At 38.1% G+C, this 27931-nt stretch overlaps 1 protein-coding gene across 1 annotated transcript in view; it reads right to left on the reverse strand.

The window, feature by feature from the left end:
• The window catches only part of LOC140468175 (voltage-dependent P/Q-type calcium channel subunit alpha-1A-like), a 620416-nt gene that overhangs the window by 25990 nt on the left and 566495 nt on the right, over window positions 1–27931 (reverse strand). Inside the window, exons 44-46 of the mRNA XM_072564404.1 lie at window positions 16897–17006; window positions 12620–12755; window positions 6466–6579 (exon numbers count right to left, since the gene is read on the reverse strand). Coding sequence (XP_072420505.1) covers window positions 6466–6579; window positions 12620–12755; window positions 16897–17006 — 360 coding nt within the window. The remainder of the gene's footprint in view (window positions 1–6465; window positions 6580–12619; window positions 12756–16896; window positions 17007–27931) is intronic.

Raw genomic sequence — 27931 nt, forward strand, 5'->3', positions numbered from 1 at the left:
AGTTGGTGGTTTGGGGAGGGGTGGATGTGGTCACTATTTAAATATCAGGACTCATTCATTAATCCAAAACAAAGATTAGGTGATTTCTTTTTCTCTGAGAGTCATGAATCTTTGGAACTCTCTTCCTGGAAAGGTAGTAAGAGCAGAGGGTAAAAAGTGCAGAACGGGTAGGAATGTAGATTTGAGATTATAATCAGATCCCCTATGATCTTATTGAATGGTGGAACAAACTCAAAGGGCTGAATGGCCTAACTTTGCTCTTAATTTATATGTTCATAAAGACACAATGTCAAGATGTTCTTTCATCACTCTTTCAAAAAAAACAAACAGGTTTCATGTTGAATGCAACTAAAGGGTCTTCTTTTCAGAAATAGGAGCAATCAGCTAGGCAGCTTGTTCTAAGCAGGTTTTTCTCCAACTGAATAAGATAAAGCAAACACACCCCCAAGCCAGTCACTATTCTAAACACTCCCAGCATGGTCTATAACAAAGCAAGCAGATATTACCAGTCATGTGATCTCTAGGAAGCTTTGTTTAAAAAAACTTCAATGTCCAATGTGACCTTTTAATGACTTCTCCTAAAAAAAACTTCCATGTGTTTCCACAAAACTAAAATAAATCAGTTCAAGTCCTCATTATTATTACTGGATGTTGTTAGGGCCTTTGCTGTTTTTGTACTGTCTAGTGTCATCAGTTGTTTCTTAATATCATGTGAAATGAATCAAATTGGTTGAAGATTAGATGCTGAAGATTTCATGAGGAGATCAAGATGAACCATCTGTCTTTGGCTGAAGATGGATGCAAATGTTTTTCTCTTACATTGATATGTTGAGTTCTTCTATTGTCAAGGATGGTGATACTTGCAGAGCCTTCACCTCCTGTTAGGTGTTTAATTGATTTGAGTCATCACTAGGTCAGTTCAGAGGCAAATGTAGTCAGAGCAGATAAGGTAGGCAGAATCTTCCCTAAGGACAGTGGTGAGCCAGATTGTTTTTTAACTACAATTGCTACATGGTTGCCATTTGGCTAGCTTTAAATTTCAAATTTTTAATTAATTCAAATTTAACCATCTACTATGGAGGGATTCAAACCTATGTCCCCAGAACATCAGCTTGAGATTCTAGATTCCTCGACCATTGACATTACCATTAGGCCACTGCCTCTCCTTGAGGACAGTAACTTCAGTATGTCTCCTGGCTCCAGTACAGTTGAAACATCATGAACAGAGTAAATACAGATGTTACTGGAAATGCTGAACATTTCCAGCATTTTCTGTTTACAGGCTACACTGTGCATTCCACCTATCACTATACAATTTAAGTAGGAAGTTAATACAGTGTTAAACTTCTCATTCAAGTACATAATGAGCCCAAAGCATAGTTTTGGGCAGTAGCTGGAGGTATATGAAAATTAATCTGAACAAAATTGCTGTTGGTTCTATTTTTGAGTGCAGAAGTCATCATGTGAAATTAGTGCTTTTTGTGGCTGTTGTGCAAAAACACATTGCACTGCATAGTTCAATTTTACTAGACAGAGCATGCTCTAACTGGTTAAATGACTATATGCTGCACTAGGGAGTGTCACCATGCTACTTTAATCAGGACTTTTCAAAACAGCATCTGTCCTGAAAACTAATACTTCCAAATAAACCTGTTGGACTATAACCTGGTGTTGTGTGATTTTTAATTTTGTCCACCCCAATCCAAAACCGGCCCTTAAATTTTGTAAATATGGATGTATAGTATTCATCAGTGAGTAAAATAAAGAGCAGGATATGAAGAGGATTAATTAGAATAACAAATGTGACAGCAAGATCAAGAGAATTTCAGTGAAAAGAAAGTAGGAAAAAAAAAGCAAGAAATAGGGCAAACATATACAGATGATAAAAGTAAATGCAGGAATGAAGGAAAAGGGGGGTGACAGGAAAGCTTCAGAGTTAGAGAAGAGTTCATTTCCTTCTTTTCAACCCAGCTAAAAACAATTTTAATATAGTTTACAGGTTTCCTCTTTTAATATTAAGGACATTTTCATTTCTCAAATCCATCTGTCAACTTTACTTCTCAGAACAAATTATGTGTAGCTGGTCATGTGTAGTAAATATGCATCTGAACAAGCATAGTTAGAAAGTAGTTTGATTTAAGAATCATAACTATTATGACAGAATATGTCTGTCTCCTCTTCTGGAGTATTTGAAGGGTCAATTATTTAACTGACTGACTTACCAAATTCAATTTTTATCATACATATTTTAGTTTCAAATTTTTTTCTTATAGAAATTAATTTTCTTAATAAGGGCAAGCATCAGCATACAGTGATCATTTCCTATCAGAAGCACTGGTATTACTGTATCAATATATGATTGAATGTTTAGCTGGAAATATAATTTTAAGAGATGAAGAGTGCACAAGTTTGCAGTTGGTCAATATATTTTAAAAATAAATGTTAGCACAATCTAGAAGCTCTACCACTAAATGTCCATAGCTTAAACAAGCAAGACCCTTGCCAGAAACTATTTGCAGGATGTTATGGAACTTAGTTATGATTTTAACCCACTCAAAGCCCATTCACTAACACAGAATTAAAATTCAGCCAAAGTTTGCATTTTCAGCTGGCAAATAACAAAACAGAATAATCTCAATTTCTCACAAACCTCATGGTTAAAAAAAAGGTGTACTAATGCAAACCACGTATGCAGAATGTTTGTGCTTAGCTGTGGTCATTAGGCAATATACATAATAGCTTTATTCAAAGTAATGAGAAACACAAAACCTTTTAGCTACATTGAATGAAAAGGCCTAGTCATTTTCAAAATGAATATGAAAGAATTTCAAAACATTGATGCAAGACTGTGACAGAATTGAGAGTTCATTGTGGTTTGTATTAACAAAGATATTGTCTTCAAGTTATTATCACCACACATAATAGCTGTATTTTAAACTGAATATAGAGTATTTGGAGAAGAGGCAATCATGCTCTATATGCATTTTCATGTACTGTTAAGAGTTAGAAGAATATCTCAGTTTAATATTTGGTTTTTACTCACATAACTGGTTTCAATCAAGAGGGTGCAGAGATCAAAAAACTGGTTTTAGTATCTTTGACAGTAGGAAGTCAAAAAATAACTTAGCCAGTTTCTACACATAATCACTGCCTAGTAATTCATTATAAGTTAGTCAGTCTGCATTCTTGGGACTTCCAAAGGTGGAAGGGATAGAATCAGCTGACTTAGTGATACTTGTAGAAATGGGCAAAGAATAAAGAACAGTGCGTCACAGGAATAGGCCCTTTGACCCAACACATGGTGCCTTTCAAAACTAAAAACATTTACCCCCTATGCAAACAGTATCCCTCTATTCATATGTCTTGTCAAAATGCCTCTTTAATGTTGCTAATATATCCGCTTCCACCACCACCTCTGACAGCACATTCCAGGTACTTACTACCCTCTGTGGAAAAGAAAATTGCCTCACACATCTCCTTGCAACTTACCCCCTTTTACCTTCAACTAATGTTCCCAAACAACTGACATTTCTACCCTCGGACAAAGGCCCCAACTATCCATTCTATTCATGCCTCTAATAGTTTTGTAAACTCCAGCAGGTCACCCCTCATCCTTCGACATTCAAGTGAAAGCAAGCCAAGTTTGTCCAATCTCTCCTCATAGCAAATAGCCTGCAAACCAGGCAACATCTTGGTAAACCATTTCTGTATCCTCTCCAAAGCCTCCACATCCTTCTGGTAGTGTGGCAACCAGAACTGTACACAATATTGCAAATGTGGCCTGACTAAATTTCTATACAGCTACAAGCTGACTTGCCAATTTTTAAACTCTATACCCTGACCGATAAAGGCAAGCATGTCGTACGCGTTCTTGACCACCTTATCCACTTTCAAGGAACTGTGGACCTGTACCTCTGTATGCTGATGCTACTCTAGGTTCTACTATTAACTATTTACTTCCATGTGCATTAGATCTTCCAAAATGCATCACCTCACATTTGCCTAGATTAAACACCATCTACCATTTCTCCACCTAAGCCTCCAGCTTATCTATATCCTCCTCTCTATCCATAGCTTCCCCAAACTTTCTGTCATCTGCGAACTTACTAATCAGAACACTTTCATTTATAGATATTGCAAACAACAGGGGTCCCAGCACTGATACAAGCAGAATACCACTGGTCATAGATGTCCATTCAGAAAAATAACGTTCCATTGCTATACTCTTTCTTTTGTGGCAGCTAGTTCTGTATCCAACTTACCAGCTCAGCATGGATCCCATGTGACTTCAACTTTTGTATCAACCTGCCATGAGGGACCTTGTCAAAGGTCTTGCTAATGTCCATATAGACAGCATCTACCGATCTGCCCTCATCTGTCATTTTTGTCACTTCCTCAAAAAACTCAATCAAGATTGAGAGATATGACCTTCCCTGCACAAAACCATGCTGGCTATTGGTAATAAATTCATGTTTTTTCCAATGTGAGTAAATTCGATTCCTAAGAATCTTCTCAAATAATTTCCATATCACTGATGTAAGGTTCACCGGCCTGTAATTTCTTAGATTATCCCTGTTGCCCTTCTTAAACAAAGGAACAAAGTTGGCTATTCTCCAGTCCACTGGGACCTCTCCTGTGACTAAAGAGGATACAAAGATTTCGTCCAAGGCCCTAGCAATTTCCTCACCTTCTTCCTTCAACATTCTGGGATACATCCCATCAGGTCCTGGGGACCTATCCACCTTAATGCTTTTCAAAACACCTAACACCTCTTTTCTTTTGTACTGATATGCCCTAGAATTTCAACTTACCCTCCCGAGACTCACCATCCACCATAATCTTCTCCTTTGTGAGCACCAATTCAGTATTTGTTAAGGCCCTTACCCACTTCCTCCAGCTCCATGCATAAATTCACTTCTTTGTCTTTGAATCAAATTACCCTTTCTCTAGCTACCCTCTTGCCTTGGGATTTTCATTAATCCTGTTAGTCAAAGGGATTTCATGCCCCCTTTTAGCTCATTTAATTTCTTGGTTGAATTCTTTCCTGCTATCTTTGTGTACTTTGAGGCATCTGTCTGTCTTCAGTTTCCTAAACCTTACATATGCCTCCTTTCTCTTTTCGAAAAAAAATGGATAATTGACTAAATTGACTAAACTGGCTAATTAAAAAAAATAGTTTTCCCTAACACTCCAAATCACCTAGAAACAAGCTCAATTCTGAAGATTTTTACAACCCAAGCATCAAACAGAAATTTAATGTAAAGTCTCAAAATTGAAAGTTACTCTATGTGAGTGGTGTACTCTGTTGGTTAATTTGACAAAGGCATACATAGCATTTATTTTAAAACAGTGCACAGAAAAACACAAACTCATTCATTCATTATTATCCCAAACAGAATATTTCTGAGTTCAATTAGTTTTGAGCATTTTCAGGAGTGGGGCAAAAAATAAGTAACTTTTAAACCAATGCTTCAAAATAGACATTAATGATCAATAATTCCTTAGTGAAATATCTGTTTTCACAATGTTTTCAACAAATTTCTGTTTGAAGTATTGTGTCAATTTAACATCATCAGCAGCACTTGATTTGAAGATCCATGGCCAACATCATGATAATAGCCTTCACTGTCTTAATTATGCTTAAAATCATAAAGACCCACTGTCAACCACCAAGAGGAAATTGTATGGCACAGACAATCAAAGGCATTGCTGCTGCATTAGTAAATGAGTTGCTATCCCTTTCCAGGAATGCTTGAGTTATGGTGGACAACTTAAAAAAAAATTGAAAACATGCAGATGAAAAAGCCCATAATTCATGTTAAAAACAATGATCTCCATTTAACTCTTTCAGTGCTGCATCACAAAGAATTAACATTTTCTTTGTTAGGAATCATGTTTGAAATCTCACCTTGTCTTTCCCTAAATCTAGTTTAATTGTTTAGGTTTTATTAAATGCTGTAAAATACAGGTTCTCTGATACAAATAGCTCTTTAACATAGACTCAGGCAAAGAATGTTCATTCCTTCTCACAGACAGGACCTACTTAACAGCACCCAACTGACAGCACACAAATGTTGTGCACAATGTGAGGGTTACACAACATTTTAAATAACCTTCAAGGACAAGATATTCACATGATACCATGAATGAAAGTCATGTCTTTGAAAGTTATATGTTAAATGTCTCTTCAAAAAACAGATTGCTGATTAACACAGGGATTTCTAACTTAAAACACAAATGTTTCTAATGTTAATTCCCCTTTAAACATTTTATTCATTACTAGTTTACCTTTCTTTAAAATAATTTTAAAATGTAATTCATTTGGGTGTGTTTATAATTTAATGATTTCCACTGTGATGCTTTTAGAGAAGAACTCCAAGAATATATTGCCACTGGTTGCATTGAAAGAGTTAAAAGAATGGAACATGACACAGGATGCAGCAGAGTACATCTCACTGAGCTCACTTGGTTTTCTGCAGGTAGCCGTGGCATGGAGGCTGCTCGACCGTGGCCTTCCATCGGGAGGTAATGGTCGCTGTCCGAGTAGCCGTCCCTCCCCATTTCTTGCATCTCCACAGCCTGCAATACAAAGCCAAATTCGGGGGGGTATTAAAGGGGGAGGAAACGTCAGCCTTAGCTGGAACTGAGTGAGCTGGAAGGCTCCTCGTACTAGCTGCCATTCCTGAGCATAATTCTGTAAGGTGTAAACCCTGCTACATGCTCCATGAGTTGACATAAACATCAAACAAAAGGGGACTTACTGAACTTGAAAGTTGCATATACTGGAGAATTAATCTATACACTAAATGATCTGTCTTTTCATTTTCATGATGTAGCCAACATTGGCAAGGGTGAATTTATTGCCAATTTTCAGCTGACCTGAGATGTGTTTTGACAGTTTTCTTGAACTGCAGTGCTGTATAAGATGGTGATGGTTTTAGTTTTATGAGACTAACCATTCAGTCTCATAACTCGGATCTAGATTTTTACATTTTTATCTGCTTTGTAAATATTTTTCTCCTTTCTGTCCGCACGAGTATTTTCGGGTCAGGATAAATGTAGCGTAAAATACTGATGCGATCAATAAAGGTTCATAGTACAATATTATTGATTGAAAGATTAAGTTCTAAAGTGAAAGAGAATTAATTTTAATTATTTCTGTGAAGATCCTAATGTTTTAAAGGAAGTCTGAAAGTCATTTTTGAATAGAGAATGAATAAAACAGTATTTCGAATAAATCATCTGACTCCAGATAAATGAACAGCAAGCCATCTAGGCAGATAATTGCTAAGGTGTTTGATTTGAGTTTTACAAAGAGAGACGGAGCAACAGGTTGAGAAACTGAAATCGATTCATTCAGAGACAAGTGGTTTTTAGAAGCAGAGGGCTGTTTTTAACTGTCCAAGCAATCAGGACTGGTGAGAAATTACTAAGCTGCCCAGCAATAAGGTATCCAATGACACCAGGAAATGCAGACAGAAACATTCATTAGATCATTGAGTTAGCTTGTGTGGGTACAAGAGAGTGGATCTTGAATTGCTAAACTAGTCAGAAGACTAGCCAGAAAACTGCTTGAAGCTCAGTATACGGAAATCTCAGAGTATTTACTCTCAAGGTACTTCAAAGTCAGTAAGAAGGAAGTGAAAGCTCCAGAAACCAATAACTGAACAAGAAGCTTTATGTGGAGGGAGGGGTAACTCTCCACTGACATTTGAGTATATGTTTGAATTTGTCAGAATAATTTGGGTGAAACCTTTCTGATATGCGTAATAAGACATCTTCAAATTAATCTTGTCTCGTGTAACACAGTTCATATGTTTTCCTTTTGTGTAATAACCTTTTATGCTCATTTTTAAGAAGTAGATTGGAAGATTCTCATGAATAGTTTCAATGCCTGACTTCCACAGCAAACAAAAAAGAAAAATAAAATCGATGGTCCATCAAACCAGGTCATACTCAGGAATCCAAACTGCCCACTATAATCATCAGCCAGGATCAAAACACAAAGTAATGTTGTCAGAACATTGGATTATAACCCCAGATTACTCATGATATGTCAAACTATTAAATATGACATTTTTTACCAAGAGGAAATATAGTCAAATGATGCCTGTAATTTCAGTGGCTGTCTGGAATGTTCTACCTTTAGATTGTCAGGGAAATTTCAAACTGGGGCACTTAAAAAGAAGAGATAAGGAAGGATTGACACTTCCAATCCCTCAGAAGAAAGCCATCTCCTGTAGATTATGATCCAAACTGCAGACATGGTTATATTTTATTCTTCTAGGAGTGTATACAAAAGGGTGAAGGACCAACTGCAATCCATGGTACACATGTTTTAGCCGAAGATGTACCGGTGTACTCTATTGTGCTGTGAAACACAGCTTGACAACAGCCATTAGACATTCCTGCATGGAAGATAAAGAAAGATCTTCTCTTTCTATGAGTCCTGACAGCCAGACAAGCCACTGAAGTAACCATTGAGGAGGAAAAAGACTAAAGCCTGCCAGCAAACTATAGGGCCAGGAGTCTTGAAACCAATTGCTTCACTACTGACTTCAACTTTACTAGAATCATCCAAATTAACAGCTACAACATTCCCACATCTTTTCTACAAAGAATCCAAAGGATAACTTGTTAATCTTTTGAATTGCTATCATGATACACAATTTCCATTTATAATTTGTGAGTATGTTCATCAAGTTTAAATATATTTTCACACATTTAATAGCTCATATACTTATCTATTATTTAACTCAAGAAAGGTTAATGTGACTCCTTTTAAGATAGACATATATTTAGATTGGGAAAAAATTTTAAAGAGGGAAGGGTTCCTTTTTAAATTAACCCTGTTAAGATCAACTGAGGAGGGGGTGAATTAAGAAATAGAGCCAGTTCATCCTTCCTTATGGGAAAGCATTACTGTTTGGGGGAATCCTATCTGGAATTGTAACGGTCACTTGGTGATCAGTCATATTAATGTTCCCTCTACTGTAACACAAAAATGTTTTCTAATCTCTCCTGGTGCCACTTGCACATTTTCATTCTTCATTATGCATCATAAATGTTTAGGGGATTATGAGTAGAACTGTGGCCAGTTAGCTAGGTGGCTAACCTGTAGATTCTATTAATGATAACAGCAAAGAGTTCAATCCCATTCTGGTTAAGGAAGATTCAGAATGTTCTTCCTCAAACCAGCCACAGTAAAAAAAAGGCACCTTTTCATTATTCAATGAATAAGGTGGGTCTTTAGAAAGGACAGTTGGAGTCCTTTTCCCCAAGGTTGAAATATCAATTACTAGAGAAGAGTGTCTGGAATGAGCTGCCAGAGGTGGTGGTAGAAGCAGATACAATACTAACGTTTAAGAGGTTTTTGGACAGATAAATGAATAGGCAGAGAATAGAGAGATATGGACCCCATGGAGGCAAGGGGTTTTTGGTTTGGAAAGGCATCATGTGTTGAAGCAGACTTGGTGGGCTGATGGGCCTGTTCCTGAGCTGTACTATTCTTTACACTTTGTGATAAATTGCCTTTAAGGTTAAACATTTACCTTCTCACTAGCAATTTAAAATGTTACAGTATTGTCAAAATTGTCAGATGATTGGTTTCATGAGACGAATTTATAAACAGGTGAGTACTTATGGTTCTGTACTGGTGAGCAGACCCCAACTCCTGCTAAGCATCAAGACAGATGTCACTCTCTCTTGTGGCAATACAGTTATTCAGTCATAGCACAGCTGGTAGTAAAAGTACTGCCCTTAGATTCTAACTGCAGTCACATTAACATTGAAATATAACTAGGATATTAGATTTCTAGAGTACTTCATCTCATTGTTGTAATATAAAAGTACCTCACAGAACAAATTGCTTTGGAATTTTATTTTAATATTCATTCAAGGGTTGAGCATGCTACTGGCTAGGCCAGCATTTATTGCCTATCCCAGAGGGGAGTTAAGAATCAACCACATTGTTGTGGGTCAGGAGTCACATGTAGGCCAGACCAGATAAGGGTGGCAGTTTCCTTCCCTAAAGGACGTTAGTAAACCAGATGGGTTTTTCCTCTATATTGGCAATGGGTTCATGATCGTCATTAGATTCCTAATTCCAGATTTTTTAAAAATTCAAATTCCAGCATCTGCCATGGTGAGATTCAAACCCAAGTCCCCAGAACGTTATACCTGAGTCCCTGGAATAACAGCCCGGAAATAATACCACTAGGCCATTGCTTCCCCTTGTTGTCGAGACTGTGGTGCTGGAAAAGCGGGACAGTCATGAAGAGCTTATGCATGAAACATTGATTCTCTTGCTCCTCAGATGCTGTCTGACCAGCTGTGTTTTTCCAGAACCACACTCTTGACTTTGATTTCTAGCATCTGCAGTCCTCATTTTCTCCTCCCCTTGTTGTGTAAGCTTGTGTTCCTGTGTAAGATTCACAACATAGGTAACACAGAAAACAATGGTAACCAAGGGATAAGTACACGTTAGAATTTAACTGGATAGTGTAAGCAGCACAGATACCACAAAAAATTGTGAGAACATAGTAAGATTAAATGTCTTGAAATCAAAACAGGGTATGACTTATTCTTGTGATGTGAACTTATTTAGTAATTTTGGGATGAATTTCTTTGAGTTCTCAGTCTACTTTTGAATGGCATCGTCTTCATGGACATTTATTGAGAAACAATTTGTTGCTAATAGGGATTCCTTGGCCAATGTATATGAGATTGATATTGTAGTGATTGTAACCAGGTCAGTCAGCTGAACATCATAGATTAGGAGTTTCCTGATTGGGGCTATTAATGTGATCCAATGAGGGAGACTTGGTGGACATAAGATGATGAACGTCAGGGATATTGAGCTCCTGGAATGCCCGACTCAGTCAGAAGTGCTATTGTCAAAGGCTATGCACTTTAAAATAACAAGTGATTAGTGATGGGATGCCAGCCTCAGAAGAATTATTTCAAATATATCATATGATGTTATTTATTTCATAGGATATAGTACACCATCATAATAGGCAGGTAAACTGTTTACAATGATGTAATTTCCATTATAAAGTGCACGTAGGAGTGCACAAAGGACATGTAGATTTTTAATATATCATATCGGTATATTTTTATGCACCAATGACTTTCTATAAGAATCATATTTGCTGTCCCATTTACTTGTAATTCTTTGTATAAAAGAAGATCATCTAGCTAACTATGAGCAACACAATGGGTAATCTGTCTGTAGTATATTAACATCGTATATATTGCGTTTATGACACACTGCTGAAAAGACTGAAAGGCTAATCTATGGCACAGTGCTTTAATTTGCACAGAATGATGCATTGCTGTGTTCTTTTAGGTCATACACGCTGATTGTCACTCTTGTACCTTACCCATCCTCTCCCCTATACTCAGCAAACCTAGTTGATGGTGGCAATGAACAAAATAAACTTACAGATTGTCAACAACATGAATGTTATCCTGACCAGCATTTTCGCCTCAAATAAAACCAGCATAAAACAGGCATCCTGTTGTTTGTATTAAATACTGTTCGCATTTGTTTACGTAATAACAATCACTATATTTCAAAGTAAATCACTTTAAGTGAAACACTTAGAGACATTCCAATTATATGTTACGAGGTGTTAAATAAATGCACTTCCTTTATATAAAGTACAAATATTCTGCAGAGTTTTAAAGACAACTTCTTCATGACCTGTTTATTACAGAACTCGAACATCTAATTGCATAAACCAACAGTGTTTTAACAATGATGATGATGAATGAAATTTTAACTCTGAAATTGATAAACTCTCCCGATTTTGCATGACAGTCGTAGAAAGAGCCCAGGATGATAGAAATCATACAAAACGCACAGCAACCACATTCCAGCTATTGAATGACAATGCAGGGTTTGGATAACACTTAAGTGAAGAAGAATAAAGAAGCAACTTGTTGAGAAAGTTATAAATATTTGTTGGACATTCAAAAGTCTCTGAGCCGAGTTTCTGTATATTAGTATTCATATTATTAAGACATGGTGAAATAGTGCAGGAAAACAGACACCTCACAGAGAGAAGGAAGCGGTCTGGGTGAGTTTTCAGAAATAAGAGGACTGAGGCCTACAGTCAAATATCCTCAAAATAAGATAAAAATGCTAACAGCTATTTCAAGGAATCAGGAGCACTCCGTAAGAGTTTATGTATAACTATCTATATCTATATAGATATGTTAAACACATTTTACATTTTAATATGGAATAAAATGTCTCAATCTACTTTTAGAAGTTTAAAGCCTAAACTATTACAGATGCTCAGTCATTATGAAGCAAGATAACTGACAGAATCTCCAGACTGTTGAACCTGACATAAGGTTATCAATGACCCACAGGGAAAGAGGAACATGATATAATAGGCATGTACAGCTGTGGAAGCCAGTGTTTTCTGATTCTGCCAATAAAATGCACTTAAACTATTGTTAATATACCAGTCTCAAGCTGGTAGATTTCAGTAGAGGTGTGACCAGCAAATTTCCATCAGGATTGAAACACATTATTACAAAATTGTAATCATCCAACTGTTTTGATATCAAGCAATGAAACAGTGAGATGCGTTTTGCTGATTTATACCTGGGAGCTTGGTCGAGTGTCTTCTATTTCTTCTGACCGACCTCTTTCAGGACTCCAAGCCCCTGTCTTCTGAAACATTTTTTGAGCTCGGTCTGTGACCCAAGATTGACTTTCTTTCATAATCCCATCTTGTGCACTTTGGGAAGAGAAATTATATATTTAATAAGGACATTAATAAAGAAGAAGCTAGAATTCAATACTTGGCAGAATATAAGAGATGTCATCTAGTCAGTCACACACTAAAGAAGGACATGGCTCAGACCTTCAAGTAACAGTTGTTTGCCCCTCCGGTAATACTAAAACTAACTGGGGATGAGATTCTTGTGTAATGGAAAGAGGGGTGGCATTTGTGCCTGGGGTTTTGCAGTATAACAACTAGTGACATAGAGATGCAGGGAAAGAGGAACATTTCAGGGATATTCCTGATTCATCTTGCATCTGGTGCTTTTAAAATATGAAGATTCCCTGCATTCACTGACAATGATTATTTCCTGTGGATTCATCAAAGTATGGGATATCAACATTGAGCACAGTAACATTCATGTTAACTTTGCAACTAAAAAGAATATGGTCAGAGTCAAAATGTGTGGTGCTGGAAAAGCACAGCCGGTCGGGCAGCATTCAAGGAGAAAGACAGTCAATGTTTTGGGCATAAGCTCTTCATTAGGATCCCTGAACGTCCACTCTCCTGCTCCTTGGATGCTGCCTGACTGGCTGTGCTTTTCCAGCATCACACCTTTTGACTCCGATCTCCAGCATCTGCAGTCCTCACTTTCTCCTAACTAAAAAGAATATAACAAAGTATTTTTTAAAATAATGAAAATCTAAAAAAGCAGAAACACTGGGAATCATAGACAGGATGTCATGAAAAGACAAAGGGGTAATTGAAAAGGCTAATGGAATTTTGGTGCGTACAGTGATTGAATGAGATTCACAGGCTAAATGGCTTTTTTTTTGTTTATTCCTTTCTTTCTTTCTTAGGGAAAATCTGGGTGCTCTTGTCACCCCAGCACCTCTTGGGCTCTCTTCAGGGTTTTACCTATTCTTATTTCAAACTAATTGTTGCAAAGCTGACAAAATGGCTTCGGGCACTGTGGTAGAACAGCAAACCTCACTTTTACTGCCTTCTCATAAAGGAACTATTAAAAAAAAAGGAAACCAGGGACAAAGTTGATCACAGGTACAAATTTCTTCTCTTCATTTTGTTTGTCTTTATTCTTTCAAATATTATAGCTTTCTACTGAAAGTTCTTTCTTCCACCTTTCTGCTCCCAAAATTGCCCTTGCCCCATTACTTGTATAATTCTTGCTGGTTTGGGACTTCTGGGCAATGACGGTTCTTTGCCATGTTGCCCAAGTGGCTAATCTTTGTGCATGAGAATGGACAGTATTGAAAGATTTGCTAACTGTTGGATGTTTGAGAAGCACTAACTGTGTCTTCACCTGACATGCACACTCAAATATTCACCTTCAACACTGGTGCACCATGGTTGCAGCACGATCATCTGCAAGATGCACTTTATATACTTAACCAGACTTCATCAGCATCATCCAAATCCATAACTGAACAATGGTTCATTATCACCTTCTCAGGAGCAATTAGGGATAGGAATAAATGCTGCTTTTGCCGGCAAGGTCACCACTCCATGAGCCAGTGAGGTCTCCATTCCATGAATGTGTTAAAAAAAATGCAATTTCAGTAGGGGGTTGTTGAACAGCAATCTGAAGCTGAGACCTTGTCTGGTAAAAGCTCTGCCCACCTGGGAGAATTAAGGTTCAACAACAAAAATCTGCAAACCAAAATGTAATATGGGCAATAGCCAATGTCATTTTGATTGAGATTCAGAGATCAGTCATTGAAACTGTCTTTTTGACATTTCGATGGAAAGGTTTATTACTTCAGAATAAACTGTTGAGTGAAAATGGTACTTAAGCTGTTTGCAGCATGTCACCATTATGCGTGCATGCTATAAAACTGTGCAACAGCTGGATTGTCTTCTGCAATGCTACAACCACAGTAGAAGTATATTACTTGGCATATGCAACAATGAAGTTAATGTCAGTGTTAAGCAATTATGTTGACAACACCTTAATGTTCATTCTGTAAACAGCTTTTGAGTAGCAGTCATTTTTAATCAACCCTGTAGGAGAACCTATCATTTTAATTTCTCACAAAAATTACTGTGAATCACAATCTTGTTCATTCAATAAAATAGTTCACCGCATTCTATTATTATGTATTATTAGACAAATTTCTCTACATTATATATTAATAATGCAACCAATCATTGCAATTAGTATGCAAAATACTTGAAGAAAAAACTGATAGAATGTGGAATTCTCTACTTTATGAGTGGTTGAGGTGAAAAACGTAAATTCACTTGAGGGAAACCTGCATGTTCACATGACAGAGAAAGAAACAGAAGCATATGCTTGTGGAAAAAGTCCAGCATGGAGCATAAAAACCAACATAGAGCAGATGAACAGAATAACCTGTTTCTACATTTTCGGCTACTGTTTAGGAGTATCCACTCCCGTTAATTCAATTGGAAAATTTTGAAATTGTTTCTTTTGTTAATGGGTTGTGGGTGTCACTAGCTAGGCTAGCATTTATTGTCCATCCATATTGCCTTAAGAACAGTTTACAGTCAATCACATTGCTGTGGCCTGGAGTTATATATTGGTCAGACCAGTCGCTGATGGCAGATTTTCTTTCCTAAGGGACATTAGTCAACAGATGGCTGACAGTCATTGCCTGAGGCCAGCTTTTTATTGAATTCAAATTTCACCATCTGCCACAATGAGATTTGCACCTATGTCCCCAGAAGGTGAGCCTTGGGTTTTGGATTAGTTCAGTGATATTACCACAATGCCATTGCCTTCCCTAAATTTGGATACAGTGCATCATCATCACCAGATACAATTGGACTCTCAAGTTCATCCAGGAAGTAGTAGTCACAGCCCCAATTAGCAACGTTGGGTATAAATGCAAATACTAACTAGATTTGAAATGATCAAGAGAAGAATTACATGGATTTGCAGAGAAAATTGTTGCATTTTGGGGGAGGTGCAGGTCTGGAACTGACTGCCAAAGAGGATGGTGGAGGCAGAAACTCTCATCACATTTGAAAAAGACATTTGGGTATGTATTTGAAGTGTTGTGGCTTACTATGGAGCAGGATCTGGAAAGTAGGATGAGGTGGGAAAGCACTTTTCCACTATCACAGACACAATGATCTAAATGATCTTCTTCTGTACCATAAATTTCCATGATGCTAACTAGGCCCTTGTGTATATATTACAATACTAACTAGGAACTGAATGTAAAAACCAGCTCAGAGATTCAGTATAAATTCAATCCTTACTAGGTAAGGTCTACTAATACCAATGAGGAAATGAGAATTCAAATCACATCCCCAACTATCCGACCCAGGTACAATTCACAATGATTAATTGTGAAATGCACAGTCTTCTTCTGTGGAGTCCCACTTCAGTAGGCTCATGAGAGGAACCTATTGGGAAGTGCAGGATGATGGGTAGAGTTTCCTTTCATATACTGATCAGTATGATTTTCAGAGATTCAGGTAAATAGAATCATAGAATCATAGTGTGGGAAACAAGCCATTTGGCCCAACAAGTCCACACCGTCTATCAATCAAGTCAAAGGTGATTGATTGGTGTCAGACAATCCCATCCTCCTAACTCAGAATAATTTTTAATTCAGTGGGATGAAGTGGAAAAAGAAACAAGAGTAAATTACAGATAAGAAAATCAAGAATTAAACTTCTGTGTATCATGCTGATCAATATTAAACCAGTAATAAAAACAGACAGTACTAGAGAAATTCAACAAGTCTGGCCATGTTAATGGAGAGAGAAACAGAATTAATGGAAGTTCTGAAGAAGTCATTTTCAGACTCGAAATGTGAACTATGTTTCTCTCTCCACAGATGCTGCCAAAGCTGTTGAGTTTCTCGAGCAATTTCTGTTTTTATTTCAGATCTCCAGCGTCACAGTTCTTTGCTTTTGTAAGGCAGGAGATTGGCATAAAGTTAAAGTATTTGGATAACCAGATACAATTGGCCAAATAGCCTCGTTTTGTGATTCGGTAATTAGCATTAAACCAGTTTTGTTTTTGTGGAATTATTCTGAAGGGTCTTGGTCAAAGGTCTGCGCTTCATCCACTGATAGCTTTATTTCATACCATGCAATCATTGTAATATGTTAGATCTATGGAATTAGCTGCTTTATGTGAAAATTCATCAGCATTGGAACTTACAGGCCATTTCCAGATATGTGCTGGGGATCTGGTAAGGTATTCTGCCCTGGATCCATTTCCTGCGTAGGCGAAGGTGGCTCCATACGCTGAAACAGTAATGGCGTTCGATTCTGTGTGAGATATAACATGGCCTAGGGCTGGCATCAGACAGACTTATGGGAATGAAGATACAAGATTCAGAATGTTATGATGCCAAGCGAAGATTCATTTACTTCCCAGGTCACTCTTGATTCTGGAAAAGGGGGGTCATTTAACACTGTAGCTCTGACAGAATTAATCTGCATTCCAGGTACCACAAATAAAAACATAAGAAATAGGAACAGAAGTGTGCAATTCGGCCCTTCAAGCTTGCCTTGCCATTCAACAAGATCATGCCTGATCTGCTCCAGGCCTCAACTATTCTTTCGCGGCAGCTCAGCAGAGCTGTCAACTCCCTGATATTTCATAAGTCTATCTACCTGTTCTTTAAATACTTTCAGTGATCTAGACTTCACAACTCTCTGGATATTGAATTTCAAACATTTACTACCCTCTAGAAAAATAAATTCCTTTGAATCTCAGTTTTAAATGAGGGTCCCCTTATTCTGTCACTACGTCCCCTAAATTGAGATTTCCCCACTAATGGAAACACCTTCTCAACATCGAGCCTGTTCAGCCCCCTCAGGGTCTTGTATTTTCAATAGATCACCCCTCATTCTTTTACACTCTAATGAATAAAGGTCTAACCTGTGTAACAATTCTTCATAAAGTCAACCCCTTCGTCCCAGGAATCTGCCCAGTGAACCTCTTTTGATCACCTCCAATGCCCGAATATTCTTTTTAAATATGATACCCAAAACTGTAGCAGTAAAAATACTGCTGTAAAAATTACTGTTGGTGCTGCAGTAAGCAGAAAACAGACTATGTACAGTTACAATATTTTCAAAATGGAATGGAAGATTAGAATTTTTATTTCAAGTTTATTGTAGCAAGTTTCAGGTGAGGAGGTGTGGGTGCTGTAGCAGGTCTCTGCATGTCCTAGACTAGGGAAATAAAATACAATCAGACACGGTTTTTACCAATGTCTATTCAGTGCTTCTACTTACAAAGTGTGCCTATGTGATGGGTGACCAGTTCAATCTCAAAAATGATACAGTTGAATAGCCTCCTGGTACTTATCTCTTACATTTTTGCATTAGCAAGAGCCATGTAGACAAGATTATCAGATGCTGCGCATTGAATCACGTTCTAAATGTGACTTGCTGCTTTCAAGAAATTCAGAGAAACAAAAATCTTTCATCACATGAATAAGTTATAAACTTGCTCAATACATATTAAAGGTTAAGGTAATGAAATTGTCACCAGGTGAGATCATAGAAGCTTCAACAAACTTCAGAAAAATGCTCAGGTGCCATGGTGAAGCATCAGCCATGAGCACATCAATGGTTTAGGTCTTTTATGCTCCTGGTCTTCTCATACAGCCGCAGAGAGGAGCTGGACATGTCAGACCTCTGTTTTCAAAGGGAGGGAAAGACACTTGTATTCATTGTTGTAAATTGCCAATAACCTGCTTCAGAAATCAGATATCAAACAATACTGCCAATCATTGATGCCACATGGCAGAGATGGACAAAGGAATTCTGGGAAAATATATCCAAAAAAGGAACTTCTGTATTTCCTTCTGAAAATTTCAGCTACTGCCAAACAAAATTAACATCCCAAGGGAAAAAAAAATCTTTTCATTAAATTGAAAATAAAACAGATAAGTGTTAGACTATACTTCCAACTAGACTACAGCTCATATTTATATACCTTTAAAATAATAAAAACACCCCATGGTGATTCACAGGAACACTATAAAACAAAATTTGGCGTAATATGACACCATGCTAAATAAGGAGACAGGTCAGGTTATCAAAAGCTTGATCCAAGAGGGTGGTTTTGAGGAGTGCCTTAAAGGAGATAAATGAGGTGAAAAGTTGGAGAGGTGTAGAGTGGGAATTTCCTTGGCAACTAACAGTACAGCCACCACAGGAAGAACATTGGGAATGGCCAGGAGGTCAGAATTAGGAGGGCTATGGAGTTGGAGGAGATGAGAAAGATAGGGAGGGTGGAACTTATGGAAGGATTTAAATTCATAGATGATAAGTTTGAAATTAAACCATTGCTTGATTGGGATGAATATAGATCACTGTCAACAAGTGTGACAGGTAAATAGGACTTGATTTGAGTTAGTCATTTGGAACAGAGTTTTGGCAGAGAAAAACATGGGAGACCAGCCAGGAATGCAATGGAATAATTAAGTCAATAAATAACACAGGTATGATTGAGGATTTCAGCAGATGACCTCAAAGGGGGCAATGCCAGTATATGTTACAGGGTGGTGAAAACTAGTGTCTTAGTGATGTTGTGAATACGTGCCTGACATTCTCAGGGTCAAGTGTGATACTAAGTTTGTGAGCAGCTTGTGTTACTCTGAGACTATTGCCAGGGAAATCAATGGTGTTAGTAGCTACTGAATGGAGTTTGGAGTGGGGACCAAAAACACTAACTTGTCTTCTCAATATTAGATTGGAGAAAATTTCTATTCTTCCACTCTTGGATGTTGTTGGATCAGCAGTTTTGATATTTTAGTAGCAATAAAGGTGTCAAGAGAGATCAGAGGTCAGGCACAGCTGGGTGTCATCAAAATATAGGTGAAAACTAACACCATGCTTTTGGATGATGCCATCAAGTAACACCATGTCAATGAGAAATATAAAAGGGTTAAAGATAGATCTTGGGGTAAATCAGAAGTAATGATACAGAGACAAAAGCAGAAGCCATTGCAAGTAATATTCTGGCCATGAGGAGATAGTTAAGAGTTGAAACAAGTGATAGCTTCCCACTCTGTTGGACAATATTGGAGAGGCATTGCAGGATCATGTGTCAATTACGTTAAAGCTGCAGGTAGTTTGAGAAGAAAGAAGAGAGATTTTTACTTTTGTTACAGTCAGATAGAAAATCCAACTCTGTGCTAGTAATGAAAACCAGATTGGAAGGATTCAAACATGGATTTTTAAAGGGATGCATACTGCTTTTTGTATACATGAACATACACATTAAGAGCAGGAGTTCATTCAGTCTTGAGAAACTGCTCTGTCAGTTGATAAGATCATGGTGAACCTGTTCATGGACTCAACTCTACTTTTCTGTTTGCCCTTTATAACTTTGACTCCTTTGACTAATTCAGGCTTTAAAATGTTCTATAAAACTACATGTACTGCGTGCTGGAGAAGAGGATTCCACAGTCTAACGTTCCCTGAGATTAAAAAAATTCTCATGACTATCTAAAATGGGAGATTGTAATTTTTAAACTGAATCCCCTAGTCCTAGTTTCTCACACAAGGGGAAACATTCTTTCACATCCACCCTGTAAAGACTTTGGAGGATGTTATATTTCAGTAAGATCACCTTTTGTTCTTCTAAGCTTCGATGATGAACTACACTGCAGTGTTCCTATACTCAGTTGGAAAAAATAAGAACTAAAGGTCACGTTGACTCTTTCATTCTCATGTAGAGGAACACTCCCTTTTCCTAAAACCCCAATTTCACCCTTCCTATTAGGGAATGCAGAGTACCATTTCTAGAATAGAGTCCATTGGCAGGTCAGCACTCACTAGTACAGGATTTATAATGGTCAAACAAAGGGAAAATGGGGAAAAATAATCTGACACTCAGAAATCCTGCATGTACCCTTGAAGCTTATTATTTAGTTTAGACTATCAGAGACTCCACACAATTTTAACTAAAATTAAAGATTAAAACAAAATACATTTGTGCATAACTGCACATCTCGTTCAAGGATTCAATGTTGAATGACCCTCCTAAGTAAATGAATGTCATCTGAACCAAAAGCATTGATTAGAAAAATGCAAAAAGAAATCATGCAGATAATTAACATCCTTCTGGTGATTTCAAGGCAAGATGTAGAAATGAAATCCAGGGTAAACCTTTCTCCAGCATTTTGGAAGACATTTAGAGACAGGATCTCATTTTATTGACCTGCGCAAGTTGGGAAAAGCAGAGAAAATCTACAAACTTTTCCAGTCTTGTCAATGTGGCAGAAAACGACTTGCCATCAAAGCTGGCCTCTCTTCTCCAAAGTCCCCTCAACAATCTGCAATTGGTACCTGGTGACGGCATCGACAGCCTGTACAAACACGCCTCCAACAGATGGACAACTTAGGTCAAAAATTCATGTTGATTTTTTTTCTTGAACAGTCCACTCCAAAACTAACTTAATTTTAAAGAAAATTGTTTAGCAAGTTCTAGTAATTTCAATCCTTTACAAACCATTTCTTCTTCACTTTTTCATGTCAGAATATGCCCCAAATGTTGTCAAGATTGAGTTACAATTAACCAAACATAGTATAATCCATTCTAGCCTTGCATATCTTCAGCACAGGATACCTCTTTTAATGGGATTTGGTAAAGCAAATGGTACATGGCAAAGACTTGAAACAGTATTAGTTAAACTTATCCATCCTCTTACCCCATTTTTCTCTCCAAGGCACTAACTCATGCTAGGTGTTCTAATGTACCACTAGCATTTTAGCCCTTCTTCACTGTGTGAGCCTAGGAAGTAGAATAGCAGGCTAAATGTTCATATAAGCATTCCACAATGCTTAAACCTTTTCTTATTGAATTCTGATACCTGGCCTTTCAACAGCAAGAATTGGAGTTGGGGGTGAGAATGCAGTGGTCTAACAGAACTTTTCCACCTGTAACCTAGGTGCGCTGGAAATAACAACAATCCATCAAAACCTCCAACTGAACTCACTTAGCTAAGATCAAATATAGATTATCATGACCTGAGTGGCCAGAAAGCCTGTTACTTAAGACCCACTTTTGTACAAATTAACACAAATGTGAAATATGACCAATTCAATCACTGGGATTTCTAATGTAGAATATGGTAACTATCTAAAATAAGTCTACACCAGGATTTATCAATAAACATGAAAGAACAATTTATTTATTGTTACAAACTTATTCATAACAAGTGTCAAAAATGGACAATTAATTACTAATATGCAAATTTAAACCATTATTAATTTAAATTCAAACGCATACACATTCAATCACAATTAGAATTAGAATTAGCTTTAGTGTCACACGTACTCACATGATTACAGTGAAAAGTTTACAAGTCGCCACTTACAGTGCCATCTGAGATACAAAACTACCTAGGTACAGATTCTTAAGCACAAATTCTTAGAGAAAGGAATTAGAAAGGTAAAGACATAAAAAGTCCAGCAAAAAATTAGAAAAATAGAGAAATAAGCATTCAGTGCTTCCAACCCAGACTGTGGCAGGCTTCACCTCAAAGCTGGGAGTCCGAGTCTGGAAGCCAAGACTCTGAGACCACGCTGAGTCTCGGAGCCAGGTACACCTGAGGCTGGGAGTTTAAGTCCACGCTGATGCCAGGAGTTCGAGTCCACGCCTAGGCAGAAAGTTTGTGTTCACGCTGAGGCCAGGAGTTTGAGTCCACACTGAGGCCGGGAGTTTGTGTCCACGCTGAGGCCGGGAGTTTGTGTCCATGCTGAGGCCGGGCGTTTGAGTGCACACTGAGGCTGGTTGTTTGAATCCACACTGAGGCCGGGAGTTTGTGTCCACACTGAGGCCGGGTGTTCGAGTCCACGCTGAGGCTGGAAGTTAGAGTCCACACTGAGGCTGGGAGTTCGAGTCCACACTGAGGCTGGGAGTCTGGGTCCACGCTGAGGCCGGGTGTTCGAGTCCACACTGAGGCTGGGAGTCTGGGTCCACACTGAGGCCGGGAGTTAGAGTCCACACTGAGGCCGGGAGTCTGGGTCCACGCTGAGGCCGGGTGTTCGAGTCCACACTGAGGCTGGGAGTCTGGGTCCACGCTGAGGCCGGGTGTTCGAGTCCACACTGAGGCTGGGAGTCTGGGTCCACACTGAGGCCGGGAGTTAGAGTCCACACTGAGGCCGGGTGTTTGAGTCCACGCTGAGGCCGGGAGTTAGAGTCCACACTGAGGCCGGGTATTTGAGTCCACGCTGAGGCCGGGAGTTTGAATCCACATTGAGGCCAGGAGTCAAGTCCATGCTGAGGCCAGGGTTTTGAGTCTGGGAGTTCAAATCCATACTAGCCAGCATGTTGAGTCCATGCTGAGGCCGGCATGTTGAGTCCATGCTGAAGCCGGGAGTTCAAATTCACGTTGAGGCTGAGAGTCTGCACTGGCTTTCCCCATGGACATTGCCGATTTCATCCAGGGATGGAAGGTAAAAGGAAAAAGAAAAAAAGTTGCAAAGAGAGGGAGAGAAAAACAAAAAGATTCAGATGGAGTGGATGGACTCTAGCTTGGGAGTCCTACTCCACAGCCGTTATGGATGTATCAAGTAGAATAGATCAACCAGACAGACAAGATAGTTTTACAGGAATATTGTGGGTGGGAAACAGAGGTAAAATGAACAAAGTCTGTGGACCAACAGTCCAAACAATAAGGGAGAATGAGGTGACTTATTCTCATTTATTTTATGTTTTACAGGTGATGATATTGCATCATTCTTGACAATGGTGAGTCTCAATTTGGTAGCCAGTCAGTTGGACCTGAATCCTGAGTTGAGTTTGAAGTTACTCTTTGCAAAGCCTTTAAGTATTATGGCATTTCAACTCTCCAGGATGAGAAAGAGAGAGAGAGAGCATGAACAAGACAGAGGGTGAAAGAGACAGAGAAAGAGAGAGAGAGAGAGAGAGAGAGAGATGTAGCTTGATTATAGGCTTTTGGAGGTCTAGGGCCCACTGCTGGTATCTTTTAGTTCTATGATAAAGTTGCTACTTAAAACCAATCTCTGAGATGTTGCTGAGCAGTTTTCTTTTTTCAACGCAAAGGTACCACATGCCAGTTTATCTCACAAAGTAACAAAAACAGCTTTGGAAAATGTTACACACATGCGTGTAACCGATGAGTGAACATCACAGCTCCACTTTTGCTTTGAGTGCTAAAATTAATTGGTTCTTTCTCTGCAACAAACAGTCTAAATCTCCATTTTCTAATTTATATTTCAAATAAAATATATGTAGTCCTTACACAATGCTTTTTACTGTATATTATTCAATAGCATGCTTGTTAATGCATTTTTCTAACTGTGATAGACGAATAAGATAGTATATAGCATCATCATAAGAAGATTCAATGATCTTGCTCTTTTTTGTAGCTTCACAGCAAGATGAAGCCATCATAAGATATTTCATAAATAATGATACCTCAGTGGACTCTGTAGGTATTCTGTAGCAACGTAACAAGATCAAGATTTATACATGGAGGAAGTGAGTGAAAAATCAAAATAGAAAAATCTCTGCCATTACCAAAAAGTTATAAGCAGTTTGCAGATCATAATAAAGCAGAAATGTGAAGAATTAACACCAAAGTTTTATAAAATATCACTTTTATAAAGTAGGGATTCCATGATTCTATGGATAACACTGGTTTAAGAAGACAGTTTGCCACCAACTTCCCCAGAGCAAGGATAATAAACTAAGGCCTAGCTTTTGGTGTCCACATCCCATAAGTGGAGAAATAAAGTTTGCCATGTATCCTGTTCATTGACGAAGTATGTGATGATTAAAAAAAATTTTGCTGTATGCCTTGAGAACAGTTTGCAGCTTACATACTTGCTTGTTGCTTCAAAATAGAGTGAAACCACAAATCCTTACAGACACTCTTAAATTGTAAGAAGTTAGCAAAATGCCACAACAGGTACAATGATTCGAACGGGAGAAAATATCTGATGTGCTCTGTTTTTCTCTGGCAATTGAAGAGGTGGAAAATGGTACATCAATAACAACTACAACTCCACCAGCAATACCTCAGTGACAAAATGAAATCAGACATGCCCAGAAATCTGATGAAGGATGTGCTCATGCCAGAGGGTACTGCCTCAAAGCATGGCCAGTTTACATGCCACATAATCCCATTTTCAGATAGTACTGTGAACAGAGAGGGTACCTCAGTAAAGTGAATGATTTACTCAATTACTGTGAGAAATTATTCCAAGAATCCCCAGACTCTATACTGCAACAATTACACACTTGAACAGCAAAGAATGTTAAAGCAGGGCAAGATTGTTGTCTGGTGGCTCGGTCTCTCAAAACCATTGGAAAAGAGGAAATAAAAATTACTTGTGGTAGTCATCATAAGGAAAGAACAGAACTGTTGATTTCATGTTGCTTTCCATCAGAACCATGGGAATGTCTTGGGACAGACCTCTTCAGATGGAAAAATGTTCGTAATTGTAGTAGATCACTATTCCAGATGGATAGAAGTTAAGTATCTGCAGGGTCACACTTCTGAAACAGTTATTATATCACTGAAAGAGGTATTCCAACATGTTGAATCCAAGACCTTGTAATCTCAATGGACTACAGCTTGTCCATGAGTATTTTAAAGAGTTCACATCATCGTAAAGTTCAACATATTTACTGATCACCAAGATAGCCTCAAGCCAAAGATGAAGCTCAAAGATGCCAGAGTACAGAGAGAGTATTACTGAAAAATGATGACATTCAACTTGCACCATTTGAGCCACTGTTCATCTCCAGTCTAAAATAGCTTACCTCCATGTGATCTCCTCATGGGAAGAAGATTGACAACTCATGTCCCTACTCTCCCACATTCATGATATATCTACAATATGATGACTTATTAAAAGTGAGCAAGAATGAGGATGAGTTCAATTTCAGTCAGATTTAGAACTATGACAAACATCACAAAGCTTGCAACCTAGCAGGTCTTCAACTCAGAGTGCCAGTTTGGATTCAAGATCAAGCTCATTAAGGACAAATGGAAGAACAGACATCACATATTCAGATCTACCTCATTCAATCTAAAAATGGCACAGTAAGAAACAACACATACGAACTCGCTTTTACATAGAAGCAACCTTCCACACAATTGAAGCAACCATCATAAGTCAACAGACTGGGAATGCTGAATTCATTGACAGATCCAGTTGACAGTCTAATTGCTGAACCAGAGTCATCTATCAATTCTCCTTCTACCCAGCAGAGAAGAAACTGAGAATATACTTAGGTAGACCAGAGCAACAATCACAAATTAAAGCAAGAGACATGGAGGCAGATGTAATATAATGGAAAATGTAATTTAAGGGGTTACGTCTGTCTGTGATTCACCAATGAGGCAATACACATCATCATAGGGAATGGTCTGGCTCTGCCATATGTTGTCTTGTAAGCAACTACACAAAGGATAAGATTACTTCTTTCAAAGTACTTTAATATGGAACTATATTCTCCAGATTCATTTCTAAATCTTAAATGCTGCTTTTCAGATTTGGTAAAAATGACCATGTTTGAATTATGATGGGCCCTGGAATCACCATTTGTGAATGAACTGCTCCATGATACTGACCAAGGGAGATAGTCTGAACATGGTAGCCTAATGAGAGGGGATTAATAATGAAAACAAACTTTGAAAAATAAACTGTTATATGGAGAACAGAGAAACAGATTGAGAGTTTAAAAGAAACACTTTATTTCTGTATCTCAGAAAATAGACTTTACATACAAATCTAATTATCAGAATAAACAATAACTATCACAAGGAGTATCCATTCTTTATTGACAAGGTTAGTCTACCTTCTTCAACACAATATATGAAGCAAAACAGAAAAATCTAAAAAAAAGCTGCATCATTGTTGTTAGGTGAAAGGTTCTTCTCCCTCTTCAGGTGACAGCATGACCTCAGCACAGTCAGTCAATATCACCTAGAGGAGCAAGCCAGTTGAGGACCACTATAGAGGCAGTTGGCATCACTGAGAGAAATAGGCGAGAAAAGGACCCTGTGACAGGTAGTCAGAGGCAAAGCTAGATTCATTGAAGCTGATTGGAATTGATTCCTGCTCTATTATATAGGAAGGAGCTAGCTGTTTCATGAATATCTCATGAGTTGTTAAAGTCTTTTTTATTCTTAAATCTTAACATAGTGTACAAATTGGTCGTAAGGTTAATAAAAACATATAAAAGGCAAAATAAGCAATGCCTTTCTATAATTCTCTAGAGTCAGAGAAGTTTCCATTGGACTGGAAAGGAGCAAATATACTCTGTTCAAAAAAAGGAGGATGGCAGAAAACAGGAAACTATAGGCCAATTAACTTGAGACTGTCTTGAGAAGGGATCAGAAGTTTATGTAAAAGAATTATAGTTGGGCACTTAGAAAAACTCTTAGTTGGGAAGAATCAGCTTGGTTTCATTGAAGAGAAATCATGTTATTTGAAGGAGTAATTTGACTGTGGATAAAGGAGAGCTGGGAGGGGTACAATACTTGGATTTTCAGAAGGTATTTGATAAGATGTTACATCAATGGTTATTGTGGAAATGAAAAGCTCATGATGTATGGAGTAACATACTGGCAAAGATTGAAGATTGGCTGGCTGACTGGCTGGCACAAACCAGAGAGAATGCACATCTTCAGCAGCGTTCCCTCTAATTTTTTTGCCGGCTACATGGACTTCTGAGAATTGTACGTGGCAGTAACTTCTGGAATCGGAAGTCAATGCTGTGATTGGCATGCTGATGTTGATCACCGTGTGTGGAAACTTGTGGCTGAGAGGGAACAAAAACTGAAATTGCTGGAAAAGCTCAGCAGGTCTGGCAGCATCTGTGAAGAGAAATTAAAGTTAACGTTTCAGGTCCAGTGACCCTTCCTCAGAACTGACCCAAAACACTAAATCTGATTTTTCTTCATAGATTTTGCCAGACCTGCTGAGCTTATCCAGCTATTTCTGTTTTTGTTTCTGACTTACAGCATCCATAGTTCTTTCAGTTTTTATTAAGCTGAACGGGAATGTTGGTCTTTAGTATTATTGGTGGAATATTGTCTGGGTCCAATAGCCATTGCTGTATCCAATACACTCAGCTATTTCTTAACATAAACGTGCAGTGAACCAAGTTGGCTGAAGATTGGCATCTGAGATGCTGGGGGCCTCCAGAGAGACAGAGATGCATCGTCTGCTTGGCACTATTGGCTGAAGGT

This window comes from Chiloscyllium punctatum, chromosome 46 (assembly GCF_047496795.1).
Source record: "Chiloscyllium punctatum isolate Juve2018m chromosome 46, sChiPun1.3, whole genome shotgun sequence".
Lineage (NCBI taxonomy): Eukaryota > Metazoa > Chordata > Chondrichthyes > Orectolobiformes > Hemiscylliidae > Chiloscyllium > Chiloscyllium punctatum.